General features: G+C 38.5%; 1 protein-coding gene across 1 annotated transcript in view; it reads left to right on the top strand.

The window, feature by feature from the left end:
• Positions 1–19,118, top strand: part of USH2A (usherin) — a 983,289-nt gene that overhangs the window by 761,360 nt on the left and 202,811 nt on the right. Inside the window, exons 53-56 of the mRNA XM_060396021.1 lie at positions 3,626–3,830; positions 9,073–9,270; positions 11,077–11,231; positions 15,064–15,262. Of these exons, the coding sequence (XP_060252004.1) occupies positions 3,626–3,830; positions 9,073–9,270; positions 11,077–11,231; positions 15,064–15,262 (757 nt within the window). The remainder of the gene's footprint in view (positions 1–3,625; positions 3,831–9,072; positions 9,271–11,076; positions 11,232–15,063; positions 15,263–19,118) is intronic.

Below are 19,118 nucleotides of genomic sequence, written 5' to 3'. Positions count from 1 at the left end.
ACTGGCATGGGTTGCCATTTCCTTCTCTAGGGGATCTTCTTGACTCAGGAATCAAACCCAGATCTCCTGCATTGCAGGCAGATTCTTTACTGGCTGAGCCACCAGGGAAGCCTCATTCACATCTATATGTTTCAGTATTGTCCACCTCACATTTGATTCCCAGGCATCTGGTTTTGGTCAGGATGACACAGCTTCTGTTACAAGGAGACATTCAGAATATACCTGTGATGTTTTAAGGTGGCTTGCATTGGCTCTATGAAGGCCAACTAACACTTGTATTTAAAATTCATATTTAAATGGTTGTGATCAGGAAAAAAAAATTTAAATGCTGAATCAAGCAGTATGCCATAGGTAAAACTCAATCTCTAGACTCAATTTTGTTTCCTGAAGACCTTCCTAGAGCCTTCCAACTCCTGCTCCAGTCTGGACTGGATCTCTGTGGGGTTTCTGCATGGCTGTCCCAGCCAGTTTCCCAAAGCTGTCTCTTTGGGAAATCTCTTTCCTCCTTCTCTATGTTGGTCTCCCTGTATTCTGAGCCCCAGTTGTCCCTTCTTCATGAAGAATTGACTCTCTGGGTGTAGGTACGTGAAAGGTAAATATTTTGAAAGCTTGATATCTGAAATTATTGTAATTCTCCTTCCCACTGGATTGATAGCTTGTCTAGGTATACAATTCAAAAGAAAAAAATTATTTCTACTCAGGATTTTGAATCCTTTTCTGATTTTTTTAAACTGTTATTGCTATTCCGATTCCTGTTTCTTTGTAGGCAACCATGTTGTTTTTCCCAACAATTTTTAAGGCGTCCTCTTTTTTCTGATTTTCTAAAATGTCGTGACAATGTGCCTCTATGTATATGCTATTATCACCATTATTAATATTGATAATGATATACTTCTTGTGGACTTTTTCAGGGTGGAGCCTCATGGTCTGCAGTTATGGGGAATGATATTTTATTATATCTTTGATAATTTGCTCCCTCTTTTGCCTCTCTTTTCACTGATAAGTTGGGTGTTGGACTTCCTTAACTGATATTTAAATTTTTTTCCATCTTGTTTCTTGCCCATCTTTTTCAGTGTTATAAGATATTGTCTTAACTTTATCTTTCCACCATTCTATTGATTTGTTGTGGAGTTTTTTTGGCTATCTTTTTTTTGTTTGTTTGTTTTAGTTTTTGATAGCTCTTTCTTTTTTGCCAATTATTACTTATTTATGGCATCCTACTCTTATTTCATCCATGAAATGTCTTTTTTTCCCTCATTCTGAAAATATTCATTCTGTTGTTACTTTTTAAATTGTTTGTTTGCTTTGTCCTTTGAATTATCTTGCTTGTTTGATACTATTTTTTTTTGCCTGTAAAATTTTGGTTTTCTCATTTATTTTATTGAAGTATAGTTGATTTACAGTGTTGTGTTCATTTCTGCTGCACAGCAAATTGACAGGTGTGTGTGTGTGTGTGTGTGTGTGTGTGTGTGTGTGTGTGTGTGTGTGCTTTCTCATAATCTTCTCCATTATGGTTTAAGCTTGGTACTATTTCATTTTCTTCTTTTCCTTGTTTTGTTTTTGCTTCCTCTGACATTTTTTCTATGTTTTTAAACTTCTTTTTTTCCATTGGAGATTGACTGACATGTTGTTATATGTAGAAATCCATTGGTGGGGAACACAGTAGGGTCCTCATTATGGCAAGATGGCTTTTTGTTAGTAAATCACATTACCAAGAATCCTCAATAGGTGTACTTAATGAAGTATCCGTAAGTGCTCCATCCTAGGTCTGGATGGGATACATACCCAGCCACCATATGGGGAATCCAGTAGAAACGAGGGGTTCTCACTGAGCAGGATACAGACTTTTATTTAGTTTTCCCACTGTGGCTTATATCTTCCAAGGAACCCTCTCTAATTTATTTTAAAGCTTCACAAATTATTTTCTAAGTTACTCTCAGTTTTTTAATACTTTGCCAAATGCAGCCATAAGCACACATGTACACAGGCTCATGTACTAGCCTACGCTGTCTTGCCCAGAACAGTGAATTCACGGGTTCATGGCTTGCTTTGACAGTCATCCCAGGGCCGAGTATTGCCAAACATTTAGCCACAGTATAACAGACCTTCTCAGATTCCCAAAACTCACTACAAATTTCTTTGCCACCACTTGCTTAACCTGAAACCAGTGCCACTTTATACTTTAGGGTTTTGTTGTTGTTATTAAGGAAACATTCAACTTCAAAGCACTAAATTATGTTTTTTCTATAACACATCGAACAATGCCAAGGTAAAAACAAATGTCCTCATGTATGGAGTGGGTGAATGAAAGGAATTGTTTTAACTTTTCGCAGGTTAGTCCAGTGTGGTTTCAGAAGCTCTCCTCCATGTGATGTCTCAGGACCCCAAGTCCCTTCCATCTTGTGAAAAAAGGAAAAGAGTGGATGACTGTACATGTAGGGTCTTCCCTGGATGCAGAAAGCATCTCTTCTGAACATCATCACACAGATATTTCTGGTCACATGACTCCTCCTCTTATAGTCAGACTGGAGAATCTAGTGTTCCTAGGGAGAAAAGGCAAAAATGGACATTCCTGGGCACATACCATTGTCTCTGCCACATACATCCACATCCCAAAAAATAGGTGTTAGTTCTCTTCCTTAGACTTTCTATATTCCTTTATTGTCATTTGGTTGGGCTTTAAGAGGAAGTGAAGATAAATGCATGTGTTCAATTCACCATATTTAAGTGGAAACCCAACTATATTTTTCTGAGCAGCTTTATTTTCATGATCTTTGGGAAAATTAACTTATTTTAGATAATAGAGAGATTCAATGTAGACCACTTTTAAATAGCAAGAATGATTTTAAATAAGTTATGCTACCTATATAAAAGGAAAATGAAGTCAAACTTCTTCTTGTAGAAATATTGCCTTATATCTATCTCCTGTAATTTCAGATGATGAAGTATTTCATTTTCTGAGCTTAAAGCCTACTTATACATATCAATAACTATAAAAAGCCCAGAGACTTACCAGATAAAAAGTTTACACATATAAATAATAATGATTATAATGACAGTTTATGAAATATTTAAATTTTATAAAACTTGGATGTAGAATACTTCTCATTGGTCCAGCATTCCTAAGAGCACACGAAGCACAGATTCTCAAATTTCACATTCTTTATTTTGTTTTTTCTCGAAAATTCCACCAGAAAAGTGTCAAAGCAACAATAATAAAATAATGACTACTATTATTATTTATAGTGTATGTACTAAGTGTAAGACATTTACATTCTGTCATTTGAGTCATGCAACAAACCCATATAGTAAATTGAACTTCCATTCTTTCACGGAAGAAGCTGAGGCTTTGAAAGTATAAGAGACTTGTTCAAGGTCACAGCACTAATAAGTTGCAAAACTGGATTATGGGTCTAAATCTGTGTCATTTCAAAGTAACTTCTCTTTCTAGTAATACAGACTGCCTTCATTTCTTTTTAAAGAATTTTGAGATAGTCACTCATGAACTAAGCAGAAGAAAATTTCATTTGAGAGTTGTAGAAACCTAGCCCACCCATGTCTAAATGAAAGTTTTAAATCTCCTCCCCCTTGCCCCCACTCTCCCCATCTCTACCACCTGACTTAGGAAACGAAAGCATGCAGAACCCTCTGCCCAGCATCCATGGAAGCCACAGCACAGTGCGGCAGGTGCGACTTCAACTCTACCAGCCACATTTGTACTATGATAAGAGGATCTCACAGTTCCATCAGGAAGGATTCAATGGAAGAAATATGTTCATCTGCTGAAGAGACTGTTCATACGGGAAGTGTAAACACACTCTCCTTCACAGGTAACAGAGAGGGAGCCAACCTGCCTATGGCTTAGAAAGGAGAGTGACAGGCTGTTGAAAATGCAGATTTATTTCCCTCTGACCTCATCTCTTTCCTTCACCTCGTATCAATTAATTTCATCATACTTAGGAGCCAGCTAGTTACCAGGTAATTAAAGGTACAATCTGGAACTGTTCAAAGTTAGTAGTTGAAACAACGTTTAAGTCTAACTTTAAATAGGAATGTATTTTAAAGTAAGCAGATAGAGAAAAAAGAACGGAGGGATAAATTAGTTTTGTGACCTTTTATGGTATACGCAGTTAATTTTAAATGAGCCTAATTTTCTCAAAAGTTTGAATGCAGACTTTCAACAAATGCCATGAGTGAATGTTGTTAATGTTATTGTTGCAAGCATAAAAGAGGCAGAAACATGCTTGTTCATTAAGACCTGACAGCATCATTCTGAGGAGGAGACAGAGTGCTCAGTGAAATCAGTATTCCCTTTCCTCTCCAGTCTGGGTCCAGAGGCTGTGCTCTGCCATAGTCTTTTTGGGGGTGTTCCCCAAGACAGCCACCATCTTGGGAGTAAGAACCTTCATGGTTATGGAGAACAGTAATTTCTAAGCCCCATCTCAGCCTTAAAGCATTAGTCCAAAACAGTGATTCTCAGGCTTAGCTGAGTGTAGAGAAAAATGCTGTGAATTTTAGGATTTTCTCCAAAATAGTTCTGCCCATCTATTCACTTTTTTTTATTCACCCATTTACTTAAGGCCGTACTTAAGTTTCTGTTTTTCGAAAATTAAATGTGTTTGTGCAGCTGTGTGTATATATGTGTGTACACACATCTATTTAGAGTGAAATAGAATACATGCAAGTGACATAATTCAAGCAAGCTAAAGTCAAATAAATTCCACTCCATTCCATCATGACTACATTGGCTGTACTAATGGCAGTTCTTGAGAAGGAAAATAATAAGGCAGGGTACTGGGAGGAGAGGGAGTAGATTAGGGAGGGAAGGTAGGGGAATAAAGTTTACTGAGTATTATTTAGTTCCAGTGTTGTGCATTTTTTAAAGTATAGGTGATTTACAATGTGTGTTAATTTCTGCTATACAGCAAAGTGATTTGGCTATGTGTATGTGTGTACTTTAAAATTCTTTTCCATTATGGTTAATCACAGGATATTGAATATAGCTCCCTGTCTACAGTCTACAGTAGGACTTTGTTGTTTATCTCTTCTATATATAATAGTTTGCATCTCCCAACCCCAAAATCCCAACCCATTCCTCTCTCCCCCCGCCCCCACCACCACCACTTTGTGCTAGGCATTTTTAAACCTTACCTAACTTACCCTCAAAGCAATCAGGTAAGTATGATCATTTAACAGATGAGGAAACCAAAGGTCAGATCTGTAAATAAAAGTAACTTATGGGGAAAGTGAGGTTCATATCACATCATTGTCAGGAGCAGCAGACGTAAGAGGACTCCACCCAGTGTAGGGCTCCTTTCTGGGTGCTCTCAACCTCCTTCAGGCTGTTTGTTACACCTGAAATGTGTTTCTTAACTCTCACACTCAAGGACAAGGTCAGAATTCATGTCTGCAGTGAAGACTTCCCAAGTCCAGCCCCCTCTCCCTTCTGTGCTCCTGTGACATGTGATCAAGCCGTTCGCCACCCCTACCATGCCTCATAGGCAGCTGGACACTTGTGTCATCTCTCCCACGAAAGGAATGGCCCTGTTTACCTTTTAGATTTATCACACTGTAAGCAAATAAAAAATACTTATTGTAATGCCTTTAATTGGGAAAAGCCTCAGGATAGAAGACAGTTGGACCACTAATCTCCTCCCAGCCCCTGTTATAGATTTAATTCATGTAAATAAAAGTAACTTATGGGGAAAGTGAGGTTCATATCACATCGTCGTCAGGAGCAGCAGACATAAGAGGGCTCTACACAGTGTAGGGCTCCTTTCTGGGTGCCCCCAACCTCTTTCAAGCTGAAACCCTCATTTAAAACTTACTTTGTTTCCTTCTAAGATAATTCTGTACTTTTAGCTGCCTTTTTAAAACGGGGTCAAGATTTTGAAGGATTCTTGTGACATATTTGCGATAGACCTCTCCAGAAGAGAATAGTTGTTTCCAACTACTGATATAATATTGTGAGAGCTTTTAATGACCATATTTCAGATTATTTTGCCTACTGGAAAACAGTGTAAATTGAAAATGAAAAATGACAAAATTTTCTTCTTCATGAAAAAATTTAAGTATTCGAATGATGCTCAAATTCCAATATAGACTTAAAAAGTCATTTTTTAAAAGAGATTGGCAATTTAAACCTACCACCAGTGCTGACCAAAATTCATTTGTTCATACAATCCTTTATTTATCAAAAAAGTTTATTAAATCCTTACTAATAACCAGTCAGTATGCCAGGACAGGCAGATTCTTTACCATCTGAGCTACCAGGGAAGCCCTTCATACCAGGACCTTTAAAACAAATAGGAATTTCCATCAGGGATTTGAAGCTAATAGGAAGAGATGGGGAAACAAATATGTAATTATCTCTAATATGAGAAATGATGTGCAGATAAGTTCTATGATAGAGGTTAGCATAGGATAATTTTGAAGAATATGACAAAGACACCTAAACTAGATTGGAGAGGTGAGGAAGGAGGAAAGACTTCAAGAGGATATTATGCCTGAGGAGAGAAGGGGAGGTGAACCAGGCAGAGAGAGAACCACATGCAAAGTATAGGAAGCAAGAGGAAGCTGAGCATGTCTGAAAAACAACAGTATCTCAGTATGGATGTAGCATGTATAAGGCAGAGAAAGTCATGGAGAAGAGGCCAGAGAGCTGGGCTCATATAATGAAGCCCTCTGAGGCCACACTAAGGAGTTCACCTTTATGCAACAATGAGTGGATAGTAAAACTTTTTAAGCAATGGAATGACACAGTTATATACACATTTTTGGAAGGATTGTTCTGTCAGCTAAAAAAAAAAAGACAAATATGTATGGGACATTTCAGCAGTTAATAAGTAAATATTGAACAAACATACACCCCCTAATACCCAACACCCCCAATTATCAGAATATTAGAACCATGTAATGTATAAAATGATTTTGAGTTTGCAAGTAAAAGAGGAAAGAAGGAGAGTTAAAAAATCTGGCAAGGAACAAAGAGCTCTGAGAAATGAGAGAGATAATTGAGGAAAGGTAAAATTTCAACAAATGATTTCTTATGTGTAAACTAAAAAAAAAAAAAAAAAAAAGCTTTTATGGGCTGGGAATGTCTTTGAAAAACCAGCCCTTATGGGAAAATACAGGATAAGACATGAGAGAGTCAAAGGAGAATGAAATACAGTGGAGGGAAAAACAGGAGTGAAGTGTGGAGAGCTGCCATAGATAGAAATGGAAATGTGAGCTTGAAATGTACAGAATAACAGGTACTTGTAATGAGTAGTTTAATCTACTATAACAAGATATTCAAAACTCGAGTTACCATCTGTGGGCCAGTGGACATTCTGGGAAGCTCACTCCCACAGGGTCATTCAGAATCTAGATTCTTCATCATGCTTCCAAGCGGTACAACCTGAGTTATCACAACACCCTAGTTCTAGCCCATCAGAAGGGGATAAGAATGCAAATGCAAGGCAAGTGATTTCCTCTTTAGAAAGTGCACAAATTGCCTATGTCACTTCCCACACTCCTTCCATTGTTGATAAGTCATGTGACTACACCAAACTGCAACTTGGTGACTACACCAAGTCGCCAAGTTAACTGGGAAATGTAGACTCTGACCAAGAGGTCTCTGGACAGAAGGGAGATCTGGGAACTCAGTGGTGGTCATCACAGGTACCAGTTACTCTGAGAAAAATGAGGACAGAAATACATTTTTTATAGCAATTTATATTTTATGAAGTTCTGCAACATAACTTACTGAATTTTATTTTCATACTAATTCTATAAAAGAAGCAGAGTAGGGTTTATTGTAAGGAGATGCATGTAGAGAGAATGTGATGAACTAACCCAAGTAGATGGAGCAGAGAATTAACCTGCATCCAATGGAGATATGGCAGGTGGCCTGTCAGCCAAGGAGGACCTCTTCTGACCCTCCTGTCTAAGAAAGAGTTATCAGAAACTGCCGCACAAAAATACACATGTACATATTCAAAATTCACAGAATTAAGTAGAAAGCAGATTTAAATAATTAAACTTTCAAGGAATGTTTTTGGTAAATTTGTAGCATTTGTACTTCCAAAGTTATTAAACCTCAAAATTGAACTAAGATGTTTCAGACAACTTTTGAGACACCATTGAATCATGTGGATGATTGTCTAAAACTTTAGCCAGACCAAAAATCTTAGCAAGTTGGCTTTGTTGTTTTAATTAGATTGGTTGGTTTGATTTTTGTTTTCTGGCTTGGTGGAAGATGGAAGGAGGAATATGTAGTGCAGTATATACGTGTCCGACTCTGTGTGACCCCATAGACGGCAGCCCACCAGGCTCTCCCATCCCTGGGATTCTCCAGGCAAGAATACTGGGGTGGGTTGCCATTGCCTTCTCCTGTGCATGAAAGTGAAAAGTGAAAGTGAAGTTGCTCAGTCATGTCCGACTCTTAGCGACCCCATGGACTGTAGCCTACCAGGCTCCTCTGTCCATGAGATTTTCCAGGCAAGAGTACTGGAGTGAGTTGCCATTGCCTTCTCCAATATACAGTATATATAATGGAGTGCGAATTCATTTTTATTCACTAAAATGGTATCATGATGTGCTAAGTTTCAATTCCTGTATCTCATAACTACATTATAATTCATATAGTAATTTAATAAAGTAATATTGACAATGTAATAATTGGTAAAGCTTATAATAATAAAATTATAAAAGAATGTTGCCAAACCTGCCTCATGCAGAAGAGATCATGAACTTGGGAAGCATTAACATCTAATGTACATTAGTTGGATGCTTTTATTTTTCAATCTGTTTTCTAATGTATCCATAGCTCTCTATTCAGAAAGGTGAATTCTATTCTATGCAATTTCATATCTCTGTGTCTTTCATATTTCTAAATATTGTAATAAACATAATGTTTGTTAGGATTCAGAAAGTAAAGACATTCAAGTTTTTATTTACATACACTGGGATTAGAACATTAGGCATTTATTTTTAACTCTTTAAAAGTTCTGACATTCATTTTCAATAGGATGGTAAAAATGTTTTTTAATTTTTTGAAAAACTTCACTGTCTGATTTTCTGTCTTTCCAGATGTGAACCTGGAGCCCTACATGATGTATGAGTATAGGATTTCTGCCTGGAATCGCTATGGGCGAGGATTCAGCAAGGCAGTTAGAGCCAGAACAAAAGAAGATGTGCCTGAAGGAGTGAGTCCCCCCAGGTGGACAAAAATGGATCATCTTGATGATGTAATAGTCTTAAGCTGGAAGAAACCTATACAGTCAAATGGTATGAAACTGTTTTTAAAATTAAAATAACATAATCCAATTAAATCCATAAGGGAACGGAAATTAGTGAGATGCATTTCATTGGCACACATCTAACCATAAAAAGGGAACTTCGGTTTTGTGGGGAAACAGTGTCAGACTTTATTTTTGGGGGCTCCAAAATCACTGCAGATGGTGATTGCAGCCATGAAATTAAAAGACGCTTACTCCTTGGAAGGAAAGTTATGACAAACCTAGATAGCATATTCGAAAGCAGAGATATTACTTTCCCAACAAAGGTCCATCTAGTCAAGGCTATGGTTTTTCCAGTGGTCATGTATGGATGTGAGAGTTGGACTGTGAAGAAAGCTGAGTGCCGAAGAACTGATTCTTTTGAACTGTGGTGTTGGAGAAGACTCTTGAGAGTCCCTTGGACTGCAAGGAGATCCAGCCAGTCCATCCTAACGGAGACCAGTCCTGGGTGTTCATTGCAAGGACTGATGCTGAGGCTGAAACTCCAGTACTTTGGCCACCTCATGAGAAGAGTTGACTCATTGGAAAAGACTCTGATGCTGGGAGGGATTGGGGGCAGGAGGAGAAGGGGACGACCGAGGATGAGATGGCTGGATGGCATCACTGACTAGATGCACATGAGTTTGGGTGAACTCCGGGAGTTGGTGATGGACAGGGAAGCCTGGCGTGCTGCGATTCATGGGGTCGCAGAGTTGGACATGACTGAGTGACTGAACTGAACTGAATCATTCATTTGTGAATTAGCCCTCACAAATGTTTAGCCCAAAATTATTATTTTCCTTGAATCCCATTATATATCTGAGATGCTTTCAAATAAGCAAAGCATGTTATGGAAGGGCAAAATAGTTTTGAAAGTAAATGTTTGACAGTTCAGGGGAAATAAACAATTGACTCTGATTATTTATGTCAAGAATCTACCTCCTCCATAAGAGTGGGTGTAATTAAGAATTGCTTCAACATAGCAATGTAATAGCAAATTAAAATTAAATAATGCTATATTATCCCATTTCTTCAGAACTCTCAGTTCAGTTCAGTTGCTCAGTCGTGTCCGACTCTTTGTGACCCCATGAATTGCAGTACTCCGGGCCTCCCTGTCCATCACCAACTCCCGGAGTTCACCCAAACTCATGTCCATTGAGTTGGTGATGCCATCCACCCATCTCATCCTCTGTCATCCCCTTCTCCTCCTGCCTCCAATCCCTCCCAGCATCAGAGTCTTTTTCCAATGAGTCAACTCTTTGCATGAGGTGGCCAAAATAGTGGAGTTTCAGCTTTAGCATCAGTCCTTCCAAAGAACACCCAGGACTGATATCTTTTAGAATGGACTGGTTGGATCTCCTTGCAGTCCAAGGGACTCTCAAGAGTCTTCTCCAACACCACAGTTCAAAAGAATCAGTTCTTCAGCACTCAGCTTTCTTCACAGTCCAACTCTCACATCCATACATGACCACAGGAAAAACTGGTCCGCCTTGACTAGACAGACCTTTGTTAGCAAAGCAATGCCTCTGCTTTTGAATATGCTCTCTAGGTTTGTCATAACTTTCCTTCCAAGGAGCAAGCATCTTTTAATTTCATGGCTGCAGTCACCGTCTTCAGTGATTTTGGAGCCCCAGAAAATAAAGTCTGACACTGTTTCCACCATTTCCCCATCTATTTCCCACGAAGTGATGGGACCAGATGCCATGATCTTAGTTTTCTGAATGTTGAGCTTTAAGAACTCTAAGCCATCTAATTTGTTTGCAAATGGTTCAAAGAATCCCACACTCAAAATCAGGCATTTGTCTGTCTCTTTTAGGTCCTATTATTGCCTACATTCTTCTCCGAAATGGAATTGAATGTTTTCGAGGAACATCACTGAGCTTCTCTGATACGGAAGGAATTCAGCCCTTTATGGAATATTCATACCAGCTGAAAGCTTGCACAGTTGCTGGCTGTGCTACCAGCAGCAAGGTAAGAGGAGTTTGCCTAAACTCTGGACAGAATTGCCCAGTGTCAAGACTGTAGGAAGGTCCAGGCTATGAGTAATGTTTCCAGTGACAGAAAACAGTGTCCACCTCAATAAAGTAAGGTGTCCATATGGCATCTCAACTGAGTACCAACACTTCCATCTGAAAGGATAGATCACTGAAAGAGAGATTTATTCAAATATCAATATTTCCTTCACGAAAAGAAAAAAACTTGAACCAATATTATCCTCTTAATCCCCTTCTCCTTCACCAACCACTTTTTAGTTGGTCTTCAATAAATTCATAATAATTCCCAAGCCATTTCTCAGTTTAAAAACAGAAATTCTATTTAAATATCATATCAACAAAAATTGCCATTTCTTATAAAACAGAGCAAAGGGCAAAGGAGTCTGACATAGGGAAATAAAATAGTTCCAAGCCTTCTCCAACAGCCTTGACAAGAATCAGTAGTCAACTGTATGTAGGGGAATTAAAATGAGGTATCATAGGTATCTTCAAAGTAACTGGCTTGACCAATTTGTAGGTCATGGTGCCATTTTGAAAGCAAATCAGGAAACAAAAATATATATTCATTATATATATATATATATATATATATATATATAAATTTTACTCAGCCATAAAACATAACTAAATAATGCCATTTGCAGCAACATCAACAGACCAAGAGCTTATCATACTAAGTGAATAAGCCAGAGAAAGACAAATAACATATGATACCACTTATATGTGTAATCTAAAAGAATGGATACAAAGTCTTTTCTTTGTAAGAAAGGACATATTTACAAGATAAAAATAGTTTCACAGACATAGAAAACAAGTTTATGATTACCAAAGGGGAAAGTGGGGAGAAAGGATAAATTAGGAATTTGGGATTCACATACACACACTGCTGCTGCTGCTGCTAAGTCGCTTCAGTCATGTCCGACTCTGTGCGACCCCATAGACAGCAGCCCACCAGGCTCCCCCATCCCTGGGATTCTCCAGGCAAGAACACTGGAGTGGGTTGCCATTTCCTTCTCCAATGCACGAAAGTAAAAAGTGAAAGTGAAGTTGTTCAGTCGTATCCGACTCTTAGCGACCCCGTGAACTGCAGCCCACCAGGCTCCTCCGTCCATGGGATTTTCCAGGCAAGAGTACTGGAGTGGGGTGCCATTGCCTTCTCCACATATACACACTACTATATATATAAAATAAACAAGGACCTACTGTATAGGATAGGGAGCTATACTCAATATTTCATAATAATCTATAGAGGAAAGAATCTGAATAAGAATACGCGCACACACACATATATGTATATAACCGCGTCACTTTGGTGTATGCCTGAAACTAACACAATTCAGTTTTTTTTTTTAAGAAAAGTTAAAAGGAAAGAATGATTAACATTTTTAAAGCTTTCACAAATATATTTCAGAGGAGGAGAAGATACCAGAATGATTGTTGTTCAGGCACTCAGCCATGTCCGACTCTTAGCGACCCCATGGAAGGGAAGAGGCCCTTCCAAGAGCCCCACGCCAGGCTTCCCTGTCCTTCACTATCTCCCAGAGTTTGCTCAACTCATATCCATTGAGTTGATGATGCCATCCAACCATCTAATCCTGTCACTCACTTCTCCTCCTGCCTTCAATCCTTCCTAGCACCAGGGTCTTTTCCAGTGAATCAGCTCTTTGCATCAGGTGGACAAAACTTCGGAGCTTCAGCTTCATCATGAGTTCTTCCAATGAATATTTAGAACTGATTTGACTGGTTTGATCACCTTGTAGTCAAAAGGATTCTCAAGAGTCTTTTTCAACACCACAGTTCAAAAGCATCAATTCTTCGACTCTCAGCCTTCTTTATAGTCCAATTGTCCCATTCATACATGACTACTGGATAAACCATAGCTTTGACTATATGCACCTTTGTCAGCAAAGTTATGTCTCTGCTTTTTAATGTGCTGTCTAGGTTGGTCATAGCTTTTCTTCCAAAGAGAAAGAATCTTTTAATATCATGACTGCAGTCACCATCTGCAGTGATATTGGAGCCCAAGAATATAAAGTCTGTAACTGTTTCCATTGTTTCCCCATCTATTTGCCATGAAGTGATGGGACCAGGTGCCATGATCTTAGTTTTTTGAATGTTGAGTTTTAAGCCAGCTTTTTCACTCTCCTCTTCACCTTCATTAAGAGGTTCTTTTGATCCTCTTCACTTTCTGCCGTTAGGGTGATGTCATCAGCATATCTGAGCTTATTGATATTTCTCCCAGCAATTTTGATTCCAGCTTGTGATTCATCCAGCCTGACATGTCATATGTACTCTGCATAGAAATTAAATAAGTAGGATGACAATATACAGCCTTGATATATCCCTTTCCCAATTTTGAACCAGCCTATTGTTCCATGTCTAGTTCTAACTGCTCCTTCTTGACCTGCATAGAGGTTTCTCATGAGGCAAGTAAGGTGGTCTGATATTCCCATCTCTTGAAAATTTTTCTACAGTTTGCTGTGACCCATATAGACAAAGGCTATATCGTGTAGTCAATGAAGCGGATGTTTTTCTGGAATTCTCTTGCTTTTTCTATGATCCAACAGAGGTTGGCAATTTGATCTCTGGTTCCTCTGCCTTTTCTAAATCCAGGTTGTACATCTGGAAGTTCTTGGTCACATACTGTTGAACCAATATTATTTGGTACTTTAAGTGAAAGTGTCTATAGTCAGAAGCTGGATTAAGAAGTGACTGAAATTTGTTGGAAAGATCTATGGAGGAAGTTGAAGCAATGAGTTTGAATATGGTCATTTAAGAATAGACAGAGGGACAAAAACCAAAAACCATAGATGACCAGCCACCTTGAGGGAGCTACTAAATGAAAAAAGGAAAAAGTAATCAAACAATTTGGGAGGAAAATAAGGAAAGAGCCATTTCACCGATGCCAAACTAGTCAGAGGAAATGCAGTTTTCATATGGTTTAAACTTGAGAAGCTCAGCATCTTTGAACACTGTTGAAGAACCATCCAAATACAACTTTCATTCAGATCTATCAGTTGCACCCCACCATCTAGACAGATGGCAGCTGATTGGCCCAATCAAAAATTATGGTCCAAAGGGTCCTAGAACCATTCTGCTTTTCACATAACACATCTCCTTCCTACCAGATGCCAAAACAATGCGTGAGAAAGCAAAATCAGACTTAATTCTGTGAAAAAACAAAGGCAGCCAATTTTTCCACCCAAATATACTTTGATAATGTTGAGCAAATCACTGGTTGATTTACCTTTTTTTTCTTCTCACTTGGTTCTCTTTTAGAACATTGGTGCAGACACTATAAAGTCATCCTGGGTATCATAGGAGGAAAGGCTGGGTATCATACCAAAAAGGCTGCCCATTTACACTGTTCAAAGTATATTATATGCAAGCAAGTTCAGATGTGGGTTTTGCTCCAAATTTACTGGTGCTTAAAATGTACAAAATCAGGCTGTTAAAATGCAAAGACACCGATGGGCCATATGGGAGAGAGTTATCAAGAGTTCTCTAGTAAGACAGTCTGCCAGCCAGATTTTACTTGTTTAAACTGAGGACTGCACTCTGCCATCAAAACTGTTGTTGAACCGTTGTGATAAATGGTAGTCGAAGACTTAGGAATACATTCAAGGTCAGATTTCATTGTTTGAATAGGATGGTAGAGAAAGAATTTTAAAAAGAGGGACTGCTTCTCTAAGCCCAGCTAATGATATGCCAAGCTAAGACAACATTTTAAAACAAAAGTGACATTCTCATTGATCAGAATACCTAGTGTACTATTCCAAGAAATTGCTGTTTAATTCCTGTGTTTTCAGGTCGTTGCAGCTACCACCCAAGGAATCCCGCAGAATATCCCTCCGCCTAGAGTCACGGCCCCCAGTGCAGAGGCTCTGCATGTGAGTTGGCATGTCCCTCCGAAGCCAAATGGCGTCATTAAAGAGTACCAGCTCAGGCAGGTTGGGAAAGGTCTCATCTACACTGACACCACTGACAGGAGGCAGCATACGGTCACAGGTAAAAAAAAAAAAAAAAAAAGAGGAAAACCTACCGGAAGAGTCTGTCACTGTGGTTAGGGGGGCAAAGCCTCCCAGGGGTGTGTGTTTGATATATGAGGTCACTTCGAGAGGACGTGTTCTCTTGACATATGGTCAGGTCCCACTTATCCATGCTAATAGAAGAGCCCACACTGGCAGCAATAAGCTACAACAGCAGATAACTTCAGAAATAATTTATATTTGGCTTTGATATGCATTATGTGTAGGGTTTTTGCATCAGTATTAAGGTTTGTGTGTGTGTTTTTTTTCCCCAGACTAACAGTAAGATGCATTTTCATTCCCCAAGGATATACTAGTAGTTAATGGGGCTAGGAGAGCCAGGAATGTACTTGAAGGAAGGAGAAAAATCAACCAGAGGCTAACATTTATCTACTGTGTGGGTAATTAATACACAGAATAGTTAACAGTTGACTGGTTGTGACAATTTGTTGTTATTATTAACATTAATTAATAGTAATTGTATTATTTTGTTGCTTATTATAACATGTATTATAATTAGCTTTAATAATATAGTAATAGTACAGTATTGTAGTATAGTGTCAGAAATTACTAGCAGTGATTATAATAATAATTAACATGTTTTAGTCTGAATGTCAGTCCTGAATAAAAGCAATTTCTGATTTACCCAGTCTAGGTCAGCTTTGCTGATACACGCTCACATCACCTTGTTTTATTTTCACCACAGACCTTTCATTGCCTGACAGTGTTTGCTTTTTATTTGACTTTTTTGTCCTGCTCCTTTGGAATATTTCTACCTACTTCAATCCCATGCCTTGAGCTCCCAGAACAGTCCATGACACAGCAGTAGGTGCTAAATAAATGTTTGAGAATAAGTGAATTTAATGTGTTGAATACTGTCCTAAGCCTTGGCATTTACTGTTTGATTTGATCCTCATCACAAACCTATGGGGAAGAGAGAATTATTACCCTCATTGTACGGAATAGAATGCTTCAAGAGAATTAGTAACTTAGCTCATCATTTGAGTCATCCCAGACAGCTGTGTAAATTTGTTTAGTTTCTGAGAACACAAGCAGAAGTTTACAAACTTTCACTCTTTCCCTATTGTCAGAACCTCCCAACTCCAACCCTTCCCACCCAGCACCCCACCCCCACCCCTGCCTCAGTCTTCCTGAGTGAATGAATGCCTTCCTTCCATTGGACCCTATACTTAGCAGGGTACATTGATACCAGGGATGATGAAACTCACACCGAAGTGCAGGAAGGCCTGGAAAAGCACGCCTGATTTTTCCTTAGAGGAGATGCAGGCTGTGCTATACAGGTGGAAAAAATAAATTCATCGTGATTTACTCTCAACTGGACAATTCCGACACACAGCAAGCACTCACTGACAGATGTCCACTGTTTTCCAGAAGTGCCATAAGCCTACAGAAGGTGCTTAATAAAATATTTGCGGACTAGCACATTGCAATCCTGATCTGAAGATCCTGAGCTAAGCTGATGATAATGGGGTTCGGAAAGCCGTCATCCATTTAGATGATCAAATTTGTTCCTTATTTCAGTAAAAATGAAAATCATCACCAGTAATTAAAATGATGTTATTTTCCATGATAAAAACTTACATGTATATGGTGATTTATAATTTTAAAGAACCACTGCATTTTGACTCCTGTGATTCTCATCGCAGCCTTGTAAGTGAGGGATGTTTTAAATACATGACTGACCAGGGAATTTTTGCAGAAACTAATGCCTGTAGCGTTAGTACATCTCTGGTCAATAATGTGTTAATATCCACATTGGAAAAATGAAGGTGAAAACTGGCCTACTCGGGGTGCCCAAGGCATTGACTGCTTCCATCTATAAGGAAATCAGAATATCATTTCATTCAAAAAAATAAAAGACATGTAACCTGCTTGTTGTGTTCTAGATAGTATAGTAAGTGCTCCAAAATTAGACTGCTGCTCTTGAGAAGCTCCCGATACTAGTGGCGAGTTAAGGACTAGCTTGTATAGTGCTGCTCCAACAGAACTCTGTACCGAATGGGGTAGAAGAAATCAAAAGAACGACTTAGAAAGGCCGTGGAATGTTCATTTACAGAGTTTTGAAAGCAAAGTTAAGGTCAATGAAGACTTTGTAGCGATAAAAGTTTCACCATAAACTGGGATACAAGGATGAAGAATTCTCTTCCTACAGAATCTGTATACTCAATCAGCATAGGCTTCGAATTATTGCCAGCTGTAATGGTTTCCATTTTTAGAAACCAACAGTTACATGCCAGCAGACCAAATTCAATTGTATTGTTCAAAACAACAGAATGGATAACCTTCTTAATTTTAAAATAATTGCAAAGATTTTTGTTTAAATACTTTCACTCCACCAGTTATTCTATTATCATTTTTTATGACCTTTTTCATGTCACAGAAGATTTTATGTGCATAACTTAATGTGAAAGTTCCTCTTTTATTGGGATAAACATTTTGAAGTTTTTCCACCTAATTTGAGTTCTTTTAAGATTATAAAAGGGGAAAGAAATCTGTTAGAATTCATTTCATCCATCCCTCTGTATAATTTTAGACAGATTAGGAAGGTACTTCACTTGGACAATATAGTCCTAAATAGATTTCTTTGTTAAATGAGTAAATATACCTTTATTCAAAAAAACCTTACTAAGTATACCCTCACATATGTAGTTCCTATGCGACAGGTGTGGTGCTTGGCATTAGAAAATCTGAAACCCAAGACTTGTGTAGTGTTCACACATTTTATCTGCCAGGGAAAATTCAGTTCCATGGTTAGTTGACTGATCAAATTCAGTAGGGAACTATTTTATGATGGGAATGACTGTTTTATTGAGTTTATGAAATGAACTAAAATAATCAAATTTATTTCACATTCAATCTCAAACATTTGATTGAAGAGCTGCCCCAACCCCCCCAGAGATAAAGGTTTTGATTTTTCTCATCATTTCCAAAACCGCGGCATTCCCTGAGTCACAGTCAAACACTGATGAAGCTATAGCTCTAGTCATCCAGGAACCTGAGAATCTAGGTCCCTAGATATGACAGAAGGGAAAGAGGGCACCTAGCACCAGCCCCATTGTCTCCATGCTTATTTTTAATTACCTCAAAGCCTTAGAAACATGATCCCGTAAATGCTTTGTGGGAATAGAGGCAAATGCACTCATCATGTGAAATCCATAAATTGCTTATAATCCTCTCAAGATGTTAAAAAAAAAAAAGCATTAAGTAATTGAAGACAGGAAGTCCTCAGTTAATTATTTAGAGGTGTTATCAATGCTCTAAGTAAACCAAGGCGCTTTCTGCTATCTCACTGAGCCCAGTACCATGGGGACCAAGGGTAGCAGCCATCATCTTCTCAGATTCGCTAATGCAAACAGCGCGTGGCAGCTTGTCAATAACAGACCTTTTCATATCATTTATTACTAGACATGCCCACCATCCTGCTCAGAGCAAATGGGATGTCAGCGATGGCATTGTTTCACTTTGGGTTGCCACACTTGAAATGTGGACCTCCTAATGTGGGCATCAGGGTAGAGGAGAGGGGGGAAAGGATTAACGAAATGATTAGGGACACTGAGAACAAAATGAATTAATCATGCCCTCTTTAGCAGCAGACATGATAAGGGCTTATGTGTGTCTTAACTCTGGGGGAAATGTTTTCCAAATAATTCACTGAAAGTTGCTCATCGTTTCATTTCATTGAAAGGGAAGAGTTACCAGCCTTAAGTTAACAAGGTAAGAATAATCTGTCTCCCTTTCTCATACTATTAGAAACTTGTAGAAACCTTCTGTGATAAAATAGCATAAATCCTACCAGGGCTAATTGTAGCAGAACG

Source organism: Ovis aries, chromosome 12 (assembly GCF_016772045.2).
Source record: "Ovis aries strain OAR_USU_Benz2616 breed Rambouillet chromosome 12, ARS-UI_Ramb_v3.0, whole genome shotgun sequence".
Taxonomy (NCBI): domain Eukaryota; kingdom Metazoa; phylum Chordata; class Mammalia; order Artiodactyla; family Bovidae; genus Ovis; species Ovis aries.
This window is presented reverse-complemented; position numbering and strand designations above follow the sequence as displayed.